The 22,846-nt window shown below is 39.2% G+C and overlaps 1 protein-coding gene across 1 annotated transcript; it reads right to left on the minus strand.

Annotated features, from left to right (window-relative positions):
* Positions 1–3,289: 3,289 nt before the first annotated feature.
* Positions 3,290–6,116, minus strand: LOC139862998 (stress-response A/B barrel domain-containing protein HS1). The gene is made up of 2 exons (XM_071851653.1): positions 5,969–6,116; positions 3,290–3,629 (listed from the first exon to the last, which is right to left on the minus strand). The coding sequence occupies exons 1-2, from the start codon at positions 6,094–6,096 to the stop codon at positions 3,440–3,442; spliced, it is 318 nt and encodes a 105-aa protein (XP_071707754.1). The 5' UTR covers positions 6,097–6,116; the 3' UTR covers positions 3,290–3,439.
* Positions 6,117–22,846: the final 16,730 nt, after the last annotated feature.

The following is a 22,846-nucleotide window of genomic DNA, read 5'->3' on the forward strand; positions in this document are numbered from 1 at the left end:
AATATGAAGGCCCATTCCCGGTAATTGGACGTGTTGGGAACGTATCTTATCGAGTTCAACTACCGCCCAAGTTAAAGATTCATCCAGTCTTCCACGTAAGTTTTCTAAAACCTTATCATGGGGACGAGGAAGACCCAGAACGAGGAGTTTCCAAACGAGCACCAATGGCAGTTGCGACTTCGTTCGATCGTGAAGTGGAAGATATCTTGTTGCATCGAACGGTACGGAGACGAGGTGTGCCGAGCTATAGAGAATACCTGGTTAAGTGGCGTAACTTGCCCGATAGTGAAGCAAGCTGGGAAGCCGAAGACTTATTGTGGCAGTTCACAGACAAAATCAAGAAGTATCACGAGGATCACACGACGAGGACGTCGCGAGCTTAGGTGGGGGAGAATGTCACAACCCAATAAGTTTGTGGCCCAACCCACTAAGATTATGACCCAATTAAGGGTTTTAACCCAAGAACTTCATGGAAGGCCCAAGAACATCATGGAAGCTCCCTAGAACTTTCCCATGAGTTCTTCCATGGAATGGTATGGAATGTTCATGGAAATATCTATCTCCATGTATATACTTGAAGTTTCTAGTACTTAGATCCTAACCATTGATTTAGATTAATCTTAGCCATCCATTTTGTGTTAGAAGTAGTATAAATAGGGGTGGTCTCATTTGGCACACCACACCTCAAATCTCAAACATTCTCTCTTGTAAAGCATTCTCAAGCAATATAAGTATTTTCTTCAATTCCACTTGTTCTATAATATTTTCTCTTTTGGTTACTTGAATCATTATAAGGTCCGAGTAAGGCTGACTTAGTAGAGACTAAGTGCCGCACGTGAGCTTATTGAGATAAGTCCGTGACAATTAGGTGCCAAAATCCGACGTGGCAATTGGTGGATATTTTCAGCTTTTCAATTGCGGCGGCCACAAGTTATGGCATGCTGTTTTCCAGTATTATTCCCTTCATTTAGATTTAGATACCATGTAAGATACTTTGTAACCGTTTAAAATTAATGGAAATTTAAATGTTTTTTAGACTGATATTAAACCCTTAAAATTGCTATACAGATTGTGATGTTACTAAAAATAACGAACCTTCTCACATATGACAAATTATTATTTCTATAAAATTCATCCCGATATGCTAACCACAATGCCCATGTTAATTATTAAAACATGTTCATACTTTCCATCTTATATTATTATTATTATCCTCGCGATAAAAGGAGGAATCGAAGATATGTATGAATTCCATCTAATTAAAAAGATATGTACGAATTACCATATTTTAACTACTACAGTATTAGACAAAAAGGGTAAATAGATATCAGGAGCAATTTAGCTATTTCAACTTTTTCCCCCTTCTTTTTCTTTCCAAAAAAGCCCCCCACTTTGTTCAATAATTAAAATTGACCCCAACCAGGGGTTAAAGTGTCACAAAACTATTTTCATAAAAAATCTTAAATAAACTCCCTCACTTTGTTCAATAATTAAAATCGACCCCCCAACCGGGGGTAAAGTGTCACATAACCATTTTCATAAAAAATCTTAAATAAACTCCACTCAAATATTCAGCGGGTCATATCTTCTCGCTCGCAACGAGTTAAATTTTTCCGACACCATCGTTAAACTCGAAATAATTTTAGGAACACAATGTCACTAACTATACGCAAAACGGATGCTTTTTAAAAAACGTTAACTATTTGAGGTATTTTTTATACACGTTGATTTTGCATTAAATTTTTAAAAGCCGACAATTCCATAGCGAAACGCGGAGATGCACATATATTGTTAATTTAAAATAACATTTAAATCTTTCACGGGTTATACCTTTTGGTTCGATTCGAGTTGCGTTTCAACGACATTATCGTTAGTTACGAAATAATTTTACAAATAAACGCAATAAAATACATTGAAAACCGAACCCCCGGCTCGAAGCGAGGGTTCGAAAACTAGTTCCATCTAAACACGAAGATGTGTAAGAAATTTTTATTTTGCATAATAAAGATAAAAAATGACATTAAAATTTGTTGGGTGTCATCTTGATCTCTCAATATCATCTTAGGTGTCTACACAAGTCTGTCTTTAGGTGTTTTTCTCAAATTCGTCTAATGTTGCGATCCATTTAAAGGAGTCACGATGATCATCAGACCATGCACATACATCTAGCATGATTTCCTTGGAAATAGTCTTTGGATAATCAAATTCTAGATGATCACGGTAGTTTTAATCACAATAGTTTTCTTAATGATCACAATAATTTAATAAAAAATGTTTCTTAACAATATTTTTATCTTAACAATTACTCGTATCTATTTTATGATTGAAACATGTATTATTTGTAGAAGGTAACTCTTTTTTACTAAATCATAGCTTGTTACTTCATAATTTTACGACTCGATATATTTCAATAATATCTTGTGCCACTAGCGATACAAAAACCTGGCTTTTGCCCTGTGCGACACATGATACATCCTCATTACCAAAATTTTGAGTTGAGATTCTAAATCACTATACTTGAAATATTCAATGAATGGCGAGACAAAGCAATGGAACCGTCTTCTAGTGTTGGCTGCTACCAAAACAAGGTTGAAAGAATGAAATCGTAGTATCTGAAACACCTCTTCAATTGCGATAAAATAATATTTCCATGTAAATCAAAACCATAGACTGTATCATTTCTGGTACCCATTACGGAGTTGTTTAGATTAGGTAATTTTATTTAAGTTAATTGGCTTATTAGTTTATCTTTTGTCCAATAAAAAATATATTTTTTTACTTAGGTGAACTTATTAGCTCATTTAAGCCACTAAGCTCCAAATCTTGAGCTTATTTGGCTATCTTACCGATATCTCATTATTTGTTTTTTACACGCTTACAAGACCCATAACTACGGTATAGGAAAGAGGCGTTTGCCTAGGTGTACTCTCCAAAACGCCCCCTACGGTGCGTTTTTGACCTTAAAATTGAAGGGCGTTGTTGTTTGAACGAGCGATATTCCTACTGTTTAAGATTTTTTTATTATTTTTCCATCTTTTTAACCCAATCATATCAAATATTAATATTATGCTACATCACTCGCAACCTTTTCACAAACCTCTCACACAACATCCTCCACTACACCATTCATCTTACAACATTGTCACGTCACAATTAAAAATCTCCAAAACCACTCTACATCAGTCATCTCAGAGTGGTCTAAGCTAATCCAAACACTATTTTACCTTATAAAAGGAGATGTTTGCCTAAGCTACAAAAACAGACAAAGCCAAACACTGAAACACCCCCATTAGCAAACAATCAACACATTTTATTTTGACAAATAATAAAAGTCAGTACAATATGCATAACATGATCAATCCTTCAAACAAACTAACTCATATATCATAACTGTATGCATCACAAAAATGTAAAACATACAACAAAAAGAATTTTAGCCTCATGGGTCGACTGCTGTAGGTTTGTAGTCGATGACCAGAACCTTCTCCAGTTGATCCAGAAAACGGGTGGCGAACTCGACATGAGCAGGATGAGATATATACGTCGCAATGCCTTCAGTGGTTTCAAAGGTTGACTCGAACACATGAGTGAAGCCTTGGTGCAGATTCTCAATGCTCACATCTTTTCCCCTGTGCATGATCAAAACATTTTGGTCAAATTTAGAAAATCATTGATCACCATTACAAACTTAATATGTAGCTGTATGTATTTTGATCTAATAAATCAAAGATTCTGGGGAATATCAAGTCATTCACAGAATGAACCCTTAAAAGAGCATTTATCTCTGGTATTGGGCACGGTAGAGGTCAAGGGTTCGATCCCTGGCTTTGTAAACAGCCTGTGAGGGAGGTTTTGCCGACCGTACGCAGGTATTCGACCCTATCCACATACCCGTATGGATTAATGGATCGGGTCCCTGTTATGCGGTTCGGGTTTCCGCCTGGAAACGCGTGTGTGTGTGGAAAATGATTGGGTGGGTGGTGTCTATCCTCGTCATTGATTCCAAACTCCAGTTTTCCAAAAAAAAAAAGAAAAAAAAAAAGCAACAAAAAAAAAACTGTAATATGACACATTTATCTTGTTAGGCTTCTTGTGCCATGTTTAGACAATGGTCATGAAATTAAGAGAGCATTTTCAACATTTAACATAATTATTTGATATAATGTCAATCAAAGTTGTTAAAGCCTACGGGCACACATAAGCACAAAGGGGTCCTAGACCTGCACCTGAGACGCTCCTCATGAATACGAGGCACATAATATTTGATCAAAATACCATAAGCGGTTATACAGCACACACCAAATTTGGTTGACGTAGAAAAAAAACGATCAATAAGTCCCATATAATCAACATCACACACGCACACACCAGATTTAGTTAAAGAAGTTCTAAAACTTGACTACCTAAGCCTCTGCGCCTTTTAGCCTTTAAATAAACTACCTTTGCTAAGCTAAGTAAACTCTAAGCTTTCAAAACTATTGTACATAAATTCCTCAAAACTAAAATTACAAGTAAGGAGAAATGTAATTACAAAATACTTAACTATGGCAATAAACTAGACCTGGCAATTGTGACCCATACACTTAAATTCGGGTCAAATGGGTCAAGCTTTCAGGTCAATTGGGTCTTGAGAAAAATTAAGCCTAAAAATGTAAATTAGAACTTAAAAAAAAGATCTAAATGTGTTTCTCTCCAACCTATTGAGTCCTATAAAAAAACTGAAGGAACGGGTCTAATGGGTATCAATACTCAAAAATCAATAAATAGAAATGGGTCAAATGGGTTTTGTGAACGGGTCAAATGGGTCGAGCACAAAAAGTTTCATCCGTCAAAGTTTATGAAAGCATTTATGGTTATATCATTTATTATGTTTATTAATAGTTCTGATGTATATATAATAAATAATAATAACTAAAATAATGTAATAAATGTAAAAAAAACGATGTAACCCATTTGACCCAACTGACCTGTGACCCGTTTCGACCCGTTACCCAAACCGACCCAACATGACCCATTTTGACCCGTTTAAAAAATTGACCCGTTTGACCTATGACCCATTTCAACCCAAAACCATATTGACCCGTTACCCAAACCGACCCAACCTGACCCGTTTGCCAGACATACAATAAACTCATTTTCCATAGAACTAATGATAACATATATTGTTCATTTTAATTAACCAAGGTCATCTCCAATCATTGCTCTAAAATCTCATTTATCTTCAAATGTGAAGTTTGGAGCATTCAAATACTATCTTCAACCATTGCTCCAAACTCGGAGATCTTTTATAGATGAGCCTCAACATATGCCATATTTATTACTACTATTCATCCATTAAATAACTTGGATCTGTTCTAAAAAGTCGAGGTGTTTCGAATCATTTTTGACATGCACAAAGTCAGGGAAAACCTTAATTTGTGACGATACAAAAAAACTTTATTTATGATGATTCAATATTCAATTTCAATATCTATATAAAAATAAAATAAGAGTAAACAAAATAGATTTTACATGTTGACCACGAGACTCAAACTCACAACCTCACCTCAATGTTGATGGTTAAAAACAAAAGAATATTGAACTACATATTTAAATATTATGAAGGAAATGATGATGAACTAGTTGAAGGACGAAACTTGTATATTAATCAAACAACAGGGTATTAAATAAAACTTGCAACAAAATCTGGTACGATCTGCACCCTAAAAATTACTCCATTAAAGCACAAATGCAATTTAGTTCTCTACTATAACTTTACTAATCAGAGAGATTTGAATTTTAATGTAGACGTATTCCTCTCATCGAAAATTAATGACATAAAATCATTCGAAATGTAAATGCAAGGTCCTAAATTTGGTATTCCTTAGCGAAACTAATATAATTATTATTATTATAATTATAATATAAAATTAAGAAGAAATTAAATTAAAAACAGATCTGGATGACTAAGTATGTTAGTTAGTGTTACCATCGAAAAGACTTCATGGGTTCAACATGATTGACGAGGTCAGCATAGCCTTTGATGAGATGGTCGATCTGTTGATCCGAGATTCCATCCTTAAACTTGGCTAAAAGTATGTGCTTCACTTCTCCCATTTCTCTCCCTCCCACTTGTGATGATCATACATATGACATATATTTGTCACAACCCAGGCCCAAACCACTAAGATTACGACCCAAGTAAGAGTTTTAACCCAAGAATTTCATGGAAGGCCCAAGAACATCATGGAAGCTTCCTAGAACTTTCTCATCTTCCATGGAATGGTATGGAATGTTCATGGAAATATCTATCTGCATGTATATACTTGGAGTTTCTAGTACTTAGATCCTAACCATTGATTTAGATTAATCTTAGCCATCCATTTTGTGTTAGGAGTAGTATAAATAGGGGTGGTCTCATTTGACACACCACACCTCAAAACTCAAGTATTCTCTCTTGTAAAGCTTACATAATCAATATAAGCACTTTCTTTAAGTTCCCACTTGTTCTCTATTTTGTTCTCTTTTAGTCACTTGAATCATTAGAAGGTCCGAGCTAGGCTGACTTAGTAGAGACTAAGTGCCGCACGGTGAGCTTATCGAGATAAGTCCGTGACATTTGGTATCAAGAGCCAGGTCGATTCAAGGAGATGGCAACCGAGACCGAGAAGAATGTGAGCGCAACAAGTGGTGTGATGGGTGATGAGACTCGTGGCCGGGTAGAGACTCGCCAAGGAGCCAAGAAGAACCGAGGTACGTCCAAAGACTTTGTCGCAAACTTGGACAAGAGGATCATGGATGTAGAGACATCCATGGACGACGTGAAAGCAAAGGTCGAAGACGTCCACCAACGTTTGGATGGTTTGGACGGGGTGTAACGACCCTGATTTTTCCTACGTTATTTATTAATAATTATTATTATTAATACGCTTGATTAAACGAATGTATGTTATTACATTTACATGTTGCTTTAATTGCCCGTACTTGAACTTTAAATGCCCGAAACGTCTTTGTGACACCCGGAACTTGCACGAATAATATTTTAAGATATTATTTACATTCATGATTAATTTTATTAATCATTTTAATTAACTAAGGTGATAGATTAATTACTTGGGCTTTATTTGGTTTAACTAGAGATTTATTGAACTTGGGCTTTAATTAATGAAATGGACTCATGACTTGGGCTTCCAAGCCCACCCTACTATTATTAGTGGACCTTTAGCCCACTCTTACAAGTGTAAGTGATACTTGAACATTAACTAGCTAGTTTTGGTTCACTTGGAATCTAGTTAACATACACTTCCCATGCATGCATCCCCATTATCCAACTTTTGAAGCTTTACTTGCAAGTGACCACCAAACTAATCCCTCCCCCCCATTTTTCTGCTGCAAAAACCGTCCCCCTATGTCCTTGGAGGGAGTTCTTTTGGTTCATTTTTGTATTACTTCACCACTTGTATTTTCTCTCATTCAAACACACATTCATCTCCCATTTTCTCTCAACCATTCTCTCTCACTTTTCTCTACTTACTTGTAAGTAATATGAACTTTTCTCTCCTCTTTTTCCTTGCTAAAAACTGATTTCATAAGCATTCATCATCATCAATCTTTGTTTGTTGTTTGATTCTTGTTACATGTTGTTGTTACTTACTTACTAACTTTCAAGAATCTAACTTCCTAGTTTTGATTCTTCATAATATCTTGTATTTATCAAGAACATCCAAGAACATAATCTATCTAGTTATGTTCTACATATTTTGTTTCAAAAGATTAAAGTTCATAGTTGTATAAACTCATTACTTGTAGTTCTTGAAGTAACTTTAAAGTTACTTCACTTAAAGATCAACTTGGGTTGAATCTTTAAAAGTATGAGCAACTATGAACCATTTTCTTATTTAGTTAGTTTTCTACTTTATTTTGTTTCAAAAGATTTAAAGTTTATAATCTTTATAATTGTTACTTGTGTTCTTGTTTGTTGTATGTTACTAGAATACCACCTTCATGGTTGGTTTAGGCTTATCATTCATTTTCTTTATTTCTTATTGTTAGTTGCTTACTACACATTTGAACAAGGACATGAAACCAACAAGAGCTTACACTTTGGTGCAAGTATCATGGATCCAACACTTGGTTGTGATCTTTCTTAGTGTTCATGAACTTGTTCATAAACTTACATGTAACCTTGGTTCATCAAACACTTACAACACTTGCACTTGAGTTATGATGGACAAACCTTGGTCAAAATGATGTTAACACATCAACGAGTTGTACACTTGAAGCTATACGCATCAAGGATGAGAACCGTGATGAACATCAAGCACCGAGACAACCGGAACTCTCCAAAACCCACTGTTCTGTCCAAAACCTACTGACCTGATGCTTCTGGAACAGACCAGTAGACCTGGGCTGTTCTAACCTTGATTTTTAGATAGAACTTTTCGAGTAGATAACTTTTCATATAGGACTCGTCTTAATCCGAGTTACGGTTTAGGATTTATGGCCCTCCGATCGTTACCATGTCCTTTAACGTTGTGCAGAAATTTCTGACCTACTCGCACTTAGACCGTCGCCACGGTCAAACCAAGACGAGTTTGCTTCTGTAAATTTTACCACACTTAAGGGACTCATAGACGGAGCCATGACCACTGGTCTCACCTTAATTCAGTAAGGGTAGAGGCCGTGGTGACTGACCGAAGTCAGCCTTTGTTTTAAACGACTTTCATAAACGAGTCTTACTTGTTACCTTTTGTTTAATGATGATTGATGATGACCCTTATGACCTTAATTGCGTACTTGTAAACCTTTTGAGACGACTTATTGACTTAGTGCTATTTGACTTAGGTTGAGGACGTTTGGACCGTTACTTGCACACCACTTTCCGACTACTACCTTACCATTACTACTAATCATTGTGAGTTATAGCATTCCCTTTTTACTTTAACTAATTTTGGGAACTGAGAATACATGCGGATTTTATGTTTTACATACTAGGCACGAGTACTTAAACTTTATATATGTGTGGGCTATATAACGGCAGAAACATTCCCTTTAGCTCGGTAACGTTTAATCATTGGTTTTTGAACCGTGAACGCGAATCTTAGATATGGATCCATAGGGTTTGACATCCCCACTCGGGCTAGTAGCGCTAGCATTTAACGAGTGTTTAATACTTCGAGGTTATACGCACTTGCCAAGTGCACTTTAAGGGGGTACATTAAACGTCAAGTTAGTTACCGGGTGCCCACGGTTAAGCATATACTTTTACATACTTTTGAAACGCTCGTTGTAGCACTGAAATCTTGTGGCCTACTTACGTTACTGTTATACTTAAACTATAGCTCACCAACCTTTGTGTTGACCTTTTTAAGCATGTATTTTCTCAGGTGCTTGAAGTCGCTTCCGCTATCTTACTAGTCGTGCTGTAGAACCCGCTGCCTAGAGTTGTTATCGCATGACTACTTATGTTGCATTCAAACTTTTTACTTATGAACTTATGTTATGTAACGACCATTATGGTCACGTACACTTATTTAATGCTTCTACTTAGCGAAGCATACTTTTGATTTGTAAAACAATTGACGTATGTTATGACGTCACTTTTATTAATGAATGCAAACTCTGTTTTGAAAACGCATATAGTACTTAACCTTGTAATGATCCTGTTGATGATGGTCCGTACATGATGATTTAGTACGGGGCGTCACATTTGGTATCAGAGCATTGGTTGTAGGGAATTAGGATGCATTAGTGAGTCTAAGACCGACCCGAGTAGGATTCACTAATAGGGCTAATCTACAACTTGTTAGTTTACTTGTTTCCGCTGAACTTACTGCATGCTGCTGCTTACTGTTACTGCTATATGCCGTATGCTACTACGTGATTTCACTACTGCATGCTATTACTTGCCTTCGATTGCATGCTAGTTTCATACGATTACTGATATTGCCATGCTACTTATTGTTATACATGATATAAACTGTTGGCCTATTATTTGCTTGCTTTATGACATACTGACATGGAAAATTTATTTTTCCTTGTTCAGATGTCGGACGTTCCACCTACTGACATCCCGAGCGGCTCAGGCCCCGTTGTTCCTCCCACTGCTGCACCTGTTGCTGCTGCTGCTGCTGCTGACATTCCGGCCCCGACACCCACTGGCGACCCCGGCGCCTCTAGTTCTGGAGCTAGCTCTAGTGTGCCTATCCCGGCGTCTTCTTCCAGACCCCTGAGGCAACTGGCTCGCATTGGTGGCATGGAGATCCCCGCGGAGTTCGGGGAAGGTCCCTTCCGTAATCACTGGCGCACACCTTGCCGACGCACTGCCGACGGCCGCTTAGCCGTGATTACGCCAGGCCGACACCGACAGATGTTGGCTGCTTTCGGATATGTTGAGCCACCCGCGCCACCACCGCATGATTCAGACGACGGTTCTTCCACTGATGCTTCTTCAGACGACACCTCATCTGACGACTCCAGTGATGAGGAGGATCCCGCTGACCGACCGATTCAGGCACCTTCTACCCCGCCGAAGAAGCGGTATCGCTTCGCTGGCATAATTCCTGGTCGTACTGTCACTGACGCTTATGGTCGGCGTCGTAGGATCACTGCACGTAAACGGCTGGTGCCGTACCCCGCCGATCCACAGATATTACCGTCTCCACCCAGAGCCGGACCATCCACCTCAGCACCACCGGCTCCACCTGCACCGCCAGCACCACCTGCCCCATCACCTTCCTCTAATGAGGAAATGAGGCGGGAGATTGAGATTCTCCAGACTCGAGTTACTGAGCTCGAGGAGCAGTTGGCTCATGTTTTGGACATCTTGTACCCACCATCGCCGTAGGACTTTGTACTAGATTCTGTATTGTAATCTCTTTTGTAATTTCATATTTCACTCATGTAATGTACGAACTTATTGTAATGTATGAACCTATTATCATTAATGAATGGAATTTGTGTTGCTTACTTCTTGCGCAAGTGTTCTATTTACGTTATCATCTCATGGTTTTGTGGTACTTATATCTGCTTGCGTTATTTAATCAACATGTGTTGTGCTGTTTTCATGTTGGTTGTTATATAATGTACTATTATTATTTGCATAATGGATTTTGACTTGAGTCAAAATGTTTGTATAGAACATCATGGCCAACGGGAGATCTATCCCCACCGCGGCACAAATTGAGGAAATGATTAACGAGCGAGTCGCTGCTGCACTAGCTGAAAGACAACCCCAAGTTCCACCACCACCGCCTGTCAATCCACCTGTCGTCCGAGATGGGTGTACTTACAAGGAATTCCAAAACTGCAAGCCACACTACTTCAGTGGCACTGAGGGACCCGTCGGTCTCACCAGATGGTTCGAAAAGTTGGAATCGGTATTCAGGGTTAGCAATTGTTCTGAGGCTAACAAAACGAAATTTGCATCCTGCACGCTGTCTGATGGCGCGCTCACATGGTGGAATACCATGGCCCAAGCGAAAGGAATTGATGAGGCGTATGCTACGCCTTGGGAAGAATTTAAATGTGCTATGATCGAGGAATACTGTCCGAGAACCGAGATTCAAAAGATGGAAATCGAATTTATGCAATTGAAAACCGTAGGGAACGACCTTAACAGCTACAACCGTAGGTTTTTGGAATTGGCTCTTATGTGTCCAACCATGGTCACCCCCGAATTTAAGCGTTTGGAGAAATACTTCTCGGGACTTCCTAAGTCCATCAAGGGTAATGTTACCTCATCCAAACCACCAAGTGTTCCCGAAGCAATGCGCATGGCGCATACTCTCTTGAATCAAATCATCCTTGACGAGCCGGAGAAGGCTAAGTTCGAAACTGTTAGTGGTGAAAAGAGGAAATGGGACAACAACCACAACAACAACAGGGGTAGGAACTATGATCAAAACCCGGCAAAACGACATGAAGGGTTCAGGCAAAACAACAACATGCACAACAACAACACCAACCCCAACAACAACAACCGCACCAATCCGAACTACAAAGGAACCTTACCACAATGCAATAGGTGCTACAAGTACCACACTGGGTATTGCAATGTTATCTGTGAGAAGTGCCAACGATCTGGACATGTTGGCAAGGATTGCAAGGTTACCACTTTGAATGTGAAGCCAAACCACAACAACAATGGGCCTAAGAAGTGTTATGAATGTGGAAAGACGGGCCATTTCAGAAACGAGTGTCCTAACAAGCGTAAGGATGGCGGACCACCACGTGCTAGAGCCTTCAATGTTAATGCAAGGGACGCTCGCGACAACCCCGACTTGGTGACAGGTATATTCAAGATCAACAATCTTTTAGCTTCTGTCCTATTTGATACTGGTGCCGATAGGAGCTATGTGTGTAGACATTTTTGTGATAAGTTAGATTGGTCGTTAGTTCCTTTGAAGGAAAGTATGCTTGTCGAAGTCGCCAATGGAAAACTTGAAAAGGTTGACCATATTAGTCGTGGAGCTATTATCAACATAGCTGGTGCAGATTTCGAAATTGATTTGATACCTATCAAACTGGGAAGTTTTGACGTGATCGTCGGTATGGATTGGTTGAGCAAGATAAAGGCCGATGTTATCTGTGGAGATAAAGCACTTCGCATACCACAAGGAGATGGCGAACCACTGGTTATCTATGGAGAGAGATGTACCTCGAAGTTGAACCTCATTAGTTGCGTGAAAGCGCAAAAGATTATGAAGAAGGGACGCTTTGCTGTCCTAGCACATGTGAAAGCGGTAGAAACTGAGATGAAGAACGTGAACGACGTTCGAATTGTGAACGAATTTTCTGATGTCTTCCCAGAGGAATTGCCTGGATTACCACCGCAGAGAGCAGTAGAGTTTCAGATTGACTTAGTGCCAGGAGCTGCACCTGTAGCTCGCGCACCTTATAGACTCGCACCTTCCGAGATGCAAGAATTACAGAGTCAACTACAAGAGCTATTAGATCGAGGGTTTATCCAACCAAGCTTCTCACCTTGGGGCGCACCTGTGTTGTTTGTAAAGAAGAAGGATGGATCCTTCCGTATGTGCATCGACTACCGTGAACTCAACAAATTGACTATCAAGAATCGATATCCTCTCCCACGAATTGATGATCTTTTTGATCAACTACAAGGATCGAGCGTTTATTCAAAGATCGATTTGCGATCCGGATATCACCAGCTGAGGGTGAAGGAAAGTGACGTGATGAAAACTGCATTCAGGACCCGTTATGGTCATTATGAGTTCCTCGTGATGCCATTCGGTTTGACAAATGCACCTGCCGTGTTCATGGATCTCATGAATCGTGTCTGCAAGCCTTACTTGGATAAGTTTGTTATCGTCTTCATAGATGATATCCTCATCTACTCTAAGAACGAAGAAGAACATGAGCAACACCTTCGGCTAGTGCTTGAACTCTTAAGACAAGAGCAACTTTACGCCAAATTCTCCAAGTGCGAATTTTGGTTGAAGGAAGTACAGTTTTTGGGTCATGTGGTAAGCGACCAGGGTATCAAAGTTGATCCCGCCAAGATTGAAGCCATCAGCAAGTGGGAGACCCCCACTACTCCAACGCATATTCGCCAATTTCTAGGTCTCGCCGGTTATTATCGAAGGTTTATCGAAGGATTTTCTCTGATTGCGCGTCCTTTGACCGCACTGACTCACAAGGGCAAGAAGTTCATTTGGGAACCCACACACGAATCAGCATTTCAAACTTTGAAGAAGAAGTTAACCTCCGCACCTATCCTATCACTTCCTGAAGGCAGTGACGACTTTGTTGTTTATTGCGATGCATCGAAGAGTGGTTTTGGTTGTGTACTGATGCAACGATCAAAGGTTATTGCCTATGCCTCCCGCCAATTGAAGATTCACGAGCGGAACTACACTACACATGATCTTGAACTTGGAGCCGTTGTCTTTGCACTCAAATTGTGGAGACATTATTTGTATGGAACTAAGAGCACTATCTTCACCGATCACAAGAGTCTCCAGCACATCTTCGATCAGAAGCAATTGAATATGAGACAGCGTCGATGGATCGAGACACTCAACGACTACGATTGTGAACTCCGTTATCACCCTGGCAAGGCCAATGTTGTAGCTGACGCTTTAAGCCGAAAGGAGAGGACGGCACCTCTCCGTGTTAGGGCTCTGAACATCACCATCCATTCGAACCTCAACAACCAGATCAGAGTAGCCCAAGTTGAGGCTCTCAAGGAGGAGAACATATCTCACGAGCATTTGAACATACTTGTCTCTCGATTCGAGGTTAGAGAGTCTGGACTCCGATGTTATGCCGGAAGAATTTGGGTACCTTACTATGGAGATCTACGAAGCCTGATACTTGATGAAGCACACAAATCGAGATATTCGATTCACCCCGGTGCAGGTAAGATGTACCACGACCTTAAAGAACAGTATTGGTGGCCGAATCTTAAGAAGGACGTTGCGACTTATGTTGGCAAGTGTTTGACTTGCTCGAAGGTTAAAGCCGAGCATCAGAGACCTTCTGGGTTACTTCAACAGCCGGAAATCCCACAATGGAAGTGGGAAAGGATCACAATGGATTTCATTACTAAGCTGCCGAAGACGGTGGGCGGATGCGATACTATTTGGGTTATTGTTGACCGCCTCACCAAATCTGCACACTTCCTAGCGATGAAGGAAACTGATACAATGGAAAGACTTGCTCAGCTGTACATCAAAGAGGTTGTATCTCGTCATGGTGTACCTTTATCAATCATCTCCGATCGCGATCCCCGTTTTGCTTCCAGATTTTGGCGTTCTTTGCAAGAAGCCATGGGAACTCGTCTTGACATGAGTACTGCTTATCATCCTCAGACTGACGGGCAAAGTGAACGAACGATTCAGACCTTGGAGGACATGCTGCGTGCATGTGTCATTGATTTTGGAAAGGCCTGGGAAAGGCATTTGCCACTCGCCGAATTCTCGTACAACAACAGTTATCACTCAAGCATTAATGCTGCACCTTTCGAAGCATTGTATGGTCGTAAGTGCCGATCTCCTATTTGTTGGGCCGAAGTAGGCGAAAAGCAAATCACCGGACCCGAGGTAGTTCACGAAACCACGGAGAAGATTGCTCAGATCCAAGCTAGACTTAAGACTGCCCGTGATCGCCAAAAGAGCTATGCCGATCTTAAACGGAAAGACTTTGAATTTAATGTTGGTGATCGTGTAATGTTGAAGGTTGCACCTTGGAAAGGTGTGATCCGTTTTGGAAAACGTTGAAAGTTGAACCCACGATACATTGGTCCATTCGAGATCTTGGAACGTGTTGGACCAGTTGCATACCGTTTGGATCTACCAGCACAATTGAGCTCAGTTCATCCTACCTTCCATGTGTCAAACTTGAAGAAGTGTCTTGCTGCACCCGAACTCATCATACCATTGGAAGAACTTACTATCGATGACAAACTCCACTTTGTGGAGGAACCTGTTGAGATTATGGATCGTGAGATCAAAACTTTGAAACGCAACAAGATTCCGATCGTTCGAGTACGATGGAATGCCAAACGAGGACCTGAGTTTACTTGGGAGCGAGAGGATCAAATGATGCGAAAGTATCCTCACCTTTTCCCGACTCCTCCATCTACTTCAGCTTAAATTTCGGGACGAAATTTTCTTTAACAGGTGGGTAATGTAACGACCCTGGTTTTTCCTACGTTATTTATTAATAATTATTATTATTAATACGCTTGATTAAACGAATGTATGTTATTACATTTACATGTTGCTTTAATTGCCCGTACTTGAACTTTAAATGCCCGAAACGTCTTTGTGACACCCGGAACTTGCACGAATAATATTTTAAGATATTATTTACATTCATGATTAATTTTATTAATCATTTTAATTAACTAAGGTGATAGATTAATTACTTGGGCTTTATTTGGTTTAACTAGAGATTTATTGAACTTGGGCTTTAATTAATGAAATGGACTCATGACTTGGGCTTCCAAGCCCACCCTACTATTATTAGTGGACCTTTAGCCCACTCTTACAAGTGTAAGTGATACTTGAACATTAACTAGCTAGTTTTGGTTCACTTGGAATCTAGTTAACATACACTTCCCATGCATGCATCCCCATTATCCAACTTTTGAAGCTTTACTTGCAAGTGACCACCAAACTAATCCCTCCCCCCCATTTTTCTGCTGCAAAAACCGTCCCCCTATGTCCTTGGAGGGAGTTCTTTTGATTCATTTTTGTATTACTTCACCACTTGTATTTTCTCTCATTCAAACACACATTCATCTCCCATTTTCTCTCAACCATTCTCTCTCACTTTTCTCTACTTACTTGTAAGTAATATGAACTTTTCTCTCCTCTTTTTCCTTGCTAAAAACTGATTTCATAAGCATTCATCATCATCAATCTTTGTTTGTTGTTTGATTCTTGTTACATGTTGTTGTTACTTACTTACTAACTTTCAAGAATCTAACTTCCTAGTTTTGATTCTTCATAATATCTTGTATTTATCAAGAACATCCAAGAACATAATCTATCTAGTTATGTTCTACATATTTTGTTTCAAAAGATTAAAGTTCATAGTTGTATAAACTCATTACTTGTAGTTCTTGAAGTAACTTTAAAGTTACTTCACTTAAAGATCAACTTGGGTTGAATCTTTAAAAGTATGAGCAACTATGAACCATTTTCTTATTTAGTTAGTTTTCTACTTTATTTTGTTTCAAAAGATTTAAAGTTTATAATCTTTATAATTGTTACTTGTGTTCTTGTTTGTTGTATGTTACTAGAATACCACCTTCATGGTTGGTTTAGGCTTATCATTCATTTTCTTTATTTCTTATTGTTAGTTGCTTACTACACATTTGAACAAGGACATGAAACCAACAAGAGCTTACACTTTGGTGCAAGTATCATGGATCCAACACTTGGTTGTGATCTTTCTTAGTGTTCATGAACTTGTTCATAAACTTACATGTAACCTTGGTTCATCAAACACTTACAACACTTGCACTTGAGTTATGATGGACAAACCTTGGTCAAAATGATGTTAACACATCAACGAGTTGTACACTTGAAGCTATACGCATCAAGGATGAGAACCGTGATGAACATCAAGCACCGAGACAACCGGAACTCTCCAAAACCCACTGTTCTGTCCAAAACCTACTGACCTGATGCTTCTGGAACAGACCAGTAGACCTGGGCTGTTCTAACCTTGATTTTTAGATAGAACTTTTCGAGTAGATAACTTTTCATATAGGACTCGTCTTAATCCGAGTTACGGTTTAGGATTTATGGCCCTCCGATCGTTACCATGTCCTTTAACGTTGTGCAGAAATTTCTGACCTACTCGCACTTAGACCGTCGCCACGGTCAAACCAAGACGAGTTTGCTTCTGTAAATTTTACCACACTTAAGGGACTCATAGACGGAGCCATGACCACTGGTCTCACCTTAATTCAGTAAGGGTAGAGGCCGTGGTGACTGACCGAAGTCAGCCTTTGTTTTAAACGACTTTCATAAACGAGTCTTACTTGTTACCTTTTGTTTAATGATGATTGATGATGACCCTTATGACCTTAATTGCGTACTTGTAAACCTTTTGAGACGACTTATTGACTTAGTGCTATTTGACTTAGGTTGAGGACGTTTGGACCGTTACTTGCACACCACTTTCCGACTACTACCTTACCATTACTACTAATCATTGTGAGTTATAGCATTCCCTTTTTACTTTAACTTATTTTGGGAACTGAGAATACATGCGGATTTTATGTTTTACATACTAGGCACGAGTACTTAAACTTTATATATGTGTGGGCTATATAACGGCAGAAACATTCCCTTTAGCTCGGTAACGTTTAATCATTGGTTTTTGAACCGTGAACGCGAATCTTAGATATGGATCCATAGGGTTTGACATCCCCACTCGGGCTAGTAGCGCTAGCATTTAACGAGTGTTTAATACTTCGAGGTTATACGCACTTGCCAAGTGCACTTTAAGGGGGTACATTAAACGTCAAGTTAGTTACCGGGTGCCCACGGTTAAGCATATACTTTTACATACTTTTGAAACGCTCGTTGTAGCACTGAAATCTTGTGGCCTACTTACGTTACTGTTATACTTAAACTATAGCTCACCAACCTTTGTGTTGACCTTTTTAAGCATGTATTTTCTCAGGTGCTTGAAGTCGCTTCCGCTATCTTACTAGTCGTGCTGTAGAACCCGCTGCCTAGAGTTGTTATCGCATGACTACTTATGTTGCATTCAAACTTTTTACTTATGAACTTATGTTATGTAACGACCATTATGGTCACGTACACTTATTTAATGCTTCTACTTAGCGAAGCATACTTTTGATTTGTAAAACAATTGACGTATGTTATGACGTCACTTTTATTAATGAATGCAAACTCTGTTTTGAAAACGCATATAGTACTTAACCTTGTAATGATCCTGTTGATGATGGTCCGTACATGATGATTTAGTACGGGGCGTCACACGGGGACTTTGACGAATTGAAAGATGATTGCAAGAGTGCAATCAACGTGCTAGACGTTGACATGAGACGTGAGATCCATGACTTACGGGGTACGCTCATGGGTGAGATTACGAAGTTGCGAGGCGAAATGGAGGGGGAGGTCTCCACTATTCACCAACGCCTCATGGATTTACAAACCAACATGAACTCTTGTTTGAGATTCATGGCTAGTGGGGGTGGCAACACTGGATGCAATGCTCCGAAGGTGGACGTTCCCAAGTCGTCACCGTTTGTGGGGAAGTGGGAAGCCCGAGCGGTTGATGATTTTATATGGGAGATTGAACAATACTTGGAGGGAGTCAACATAGTGGATGATGCAATGAAGATCAAGACGGCAACCCGTTACCTGAAGGATACCGTAGCATTATGGTGGCATCGTCGATATGGAGATATCGAGAAAGGTACGGTTACTATTGATACTTGGGATGATTTCCTTACTGAACTTAAGAATCAATTCTACCCCAAAAATGCTCAAAAGGATGCGATGAGTCGTCTACGTAAATTACATCATTCCGGGACAATTCGGGAGTATATTAAAGAATTCACGAACCTTAGCCTGGAGGTCCCAGATATTCCCGATGATATTCTTCTCTTCTATTTTCTCGATGGTTTGCAACCTTGGGCTAAAACGGAGCTGGAGAGACGAGGAGTCCAAGACCTTGCCACCGCAATTGCTCAAGCGGAGGCACTAGTCGACCATGCTAATAAGAAAGATTCGTTTAAGTCAAAAGATAAGAAGGTGAGCCATGAGAAAGGTAGGGGAGATAAGCCCGCCCAATCAAGGAATGATAATACACGTAAGCCACCAACCGGGAATAACAAGAGCATAAAAACTTCTTACAAGAATGATGGATGTTTCATATGTGATGGACCGCATAGAGCCTGAGATTGTCCGAAGAAAGCTAGCCTTCATGCTATGGAAGCTCAAAAGGCGGGTTGTCAGGATGAAGATGTGTGCATGGGATCGATGCAAATACTCAACGCTATCATGGCCAAGGTGGAGGTACCCAAGGTAATGGCTAAAGGACTCCAATTTGTGGAAGTTTATGTTCGAGGAAACTGGGTACGAGCTTTGGTAGATACATGAGCTACTCATAACTTTGTCTCCATCGAGGAAGCTAAGAGATTGGGGATTAAAGAGATAAAGGAGGGCGGAATGATGAAGACGGTGAACGCGAATGCTAAACCGATTAGTGGGGTGGCTAAAGATGTGCAAGTGAAGATTGGAGAATGGGAAGGAACGATTGATCTATCGGTCGTGCCTATAGACGACTTCAAATTAGTACTTGGGATGGAGTTCCTAGACAAGGTACGCGGTTTCCCTATACCGTTCGCTAACTCACTGTGTATCTTGGATGGTGAGAAGACTTGTATGGTGTCAACCGAATGTGGAAGCAAGAGTGCATCCAAGTCACTTCCGGCCATGCAATTCAAGAAGGGGTACAACAAGAATGAGACATGCTATTTAGCGGTAGCAAAGCAAGAGACGGTCGAAGATAAGGGAAAACTAGAGGTACCCAAGGAAATTGAGAAGGTCCTTGATGAGTTCAAGGATGTCATGCCCAAGGAGTTACCAAAGAAGTTACCACCTAGGAGGGAGGTTGACCATGTGATCGAGTTGGAGCCGGAATCAAAACCACCTTCCAAAGCCCATACCGAATGCCACCACCCGAGTTGGAGGAGTTGCGAAGACAACTCAAGGAGTTGCTAGATGCGGGATACATCCGACCGTCAAAATCCCCGTATGGTGCTCCGGTGCTATTTCAAAGAAAGAAGGATGGGTCCTTGCGGATGTGTATAGATTACCGGGCACTCAACAAGGTAACTATCAAGAACAAATACCCAATCCCACTTATTGCTGATTTGTTCGATCAACTTGGGAAGGCGAGATACTTCTCCAAGTTAGACTTGAGATCGGGATATTATCAAGTCCGAATCGCCGAAGGATATGAGGATAAGACCACATGCGTGACGAGGTATGGCGCTTATGAATTCCTAGTCATGCCCTTTAGTTTAACCAATGCCCCTGCCACATTTTGTACTTTGATGAACAAATTATTCCACCCGTTCCTCGACAAGTTTGTCGTGGTGTACTTGGATGACATAGTCGTGTATAGCGACACCATGGAAGATCATGTGAGGCACTTGAAGCAAGTATTCCAAGTACTAAGGGACAACGAGTTGTATGTGAAGCTAGAGAAATGTTCATTCGGATTGGAGGAGGTGGATTTTCTTGGACATTGAATTAAAAATGGGAAATTACTCATGGACGAGGCTAAGGTCAAGGCAATTCAAGAGTGGGAGGTGATAATGCTAAAAACGAACATATATTTCATAGCATTATTCCTCAAGAAAGACAAGCTTTTAGTTGCAATTGTTCTATTTACAAGTGATATTCGTTTAAATAATAAAAGGTGAAGACAAAAGACAGATTCGACTATTTGAAGACGCAAACGACCAAAAAGCTCAAAAGAACAAAAGACAATAAAAAAAGTTCCAATTATTGATAAGAAACGTCTCGAAATCACAAGAGTACAAGATTCAAAACACAAAGTACAAGATATTAAATTGTACGCAAGGACGTTCGAAAATCCGGAACCGGGACCAGAGTCAATTCTTAACGCTCGACGCAACGGACTAAAAATTACAAGTTAACTATATATATAAATATAATATAATATATAATTAATTATATTAATTATATATATATTATATATATATATTTAAAACCGTCGGCAGCAGGAAACTCCAAGGGTGTAAACTGAAAATACCTCTCCGCGACTCGCGGAGTTTGAAGGCCATTTTGCCGCGAGTCGCGGAGCCCCAAAAATCAAGTCTGGCTATAAATCAACCCGAATTCTGATCAAAATCATCATCAATTTTTCTTCTCATTCATACGAAGTAATATATATTTATATTTATAATTTATATTTTAATTTTAATTATAATTCTAATAATAAGGGTATGTTAGCGAATGTTGTAAGGGTGTAAGTCGAAATTCTGTCCGTGTAACGCTACGCTATTTTTAATCATTGTAAGTTATGTTCAACCTTTTTATATTAATGTCTCGTAGCTAAGTTATTATTATGCTTATTTAAAACGAAGTAATCATGATGTTGGGCTAATTACTAAAATTGGGTAATTGGGCTTTGTACCATAATTGGGGTTTGGATAAAAGAACGACACTTGTGGAAACTAGGCTATGGGCTATTAATGGGCTTTATATTTGTTTAACTAAATGAAAGTTTGTTAATGTTAATATAAAGATTTACAATTGGGCGTCCCTATAAATTACCATATAAACTCGATCGGACACGATGGGCGGGGTATTTATATGTACGAATAATCGTTCATTTAACCGGACACGGGAATGGATTAATAGCCACTAGAATAATTAAAACAGGGGTGAAATTACATTCAAGGGTAATTGGTGTAATTGTTAACAAAGTAGTAAAACCTTGGTTTACACGCAGTCGATAACCTGGTGTATTCATTAAACAAAGTATTAAAACCTTGTTACAATTCGAATCCCCAATTAGTTGGAATATTTATCTTCGGGTATAATAATAATTTGACAAGGACACTTGCAATTTATATTTATGACTGATGGACTGTTATGGACAAAAACCAGACGGACATATTGAATAATCCAGGACAAAGGACAATTAACCCATGGGCATAAAACTAAAATCAACACGTCAAACATCATGATTACGGAAGTTTAAATAAGCATAATTCTTTTATTTCATATTTAATTTCCTTTATTTTATATTTAATTGCACTTCTAATTATCGCACTTTTATTTATTGTTATTTTATTTAATCGCACTTTTAATTATCGTACTTTTAATTATCGCAATTTAATTTTATCGCATTTTTATTATTCGCAATTTCATTATCGTTATTTACTTTACGCTTTAATTTAAAGTCTTGTATTTATTTTATATTTTACATTAGGTTTTAACTGCGACTAAAGTTTTAAAATCGACAAACCGGTCATTAAACGGTAAAAACCCCCCTTTATAATAATAATATTACTTATATATATATTTGTATTTTTATAAAAGTAAACTAATATAGCGTTGAGCTTTGTTTAAAGATTTCCCTGTGGAACGAACCGGACTTACTAAAAACTACACTACTGTACGATTAGGTACACTGCCTATAAGTGTTGTAGCAAGGTTTAAGTATATCCATTCTATAAATAAATAAATATCTTGTGTAAAATTGTATCGTATTTAATAGTATTTTCTGCTAAAATTTAATAGTATTTTATACCCCTCTGCTCTGACATCAAGTATTTTTGGCGCCGCTGCCGGGGAAATATCTTAAAAACCTGAAG

This window comes from Rutidosis leptorrhynchoides, chromosome 8 (genome assembly GCF_046630445.1).
Source record: "Rutidosis leptorrhynchoides isolate AG116_Rl617_1_P2 chromosome 8, CSIRO_AGI_Rlap_v1, whole genome shotgun sequence".
In the NCBI taxonomy this organism is placed as follows: Eukaryota; Viridiplantae; Streptophyta; class Magnoliopsida; order Asterales; family Asteraceae; genus Rutidosis; species Rutidosis leptorrhynchoides.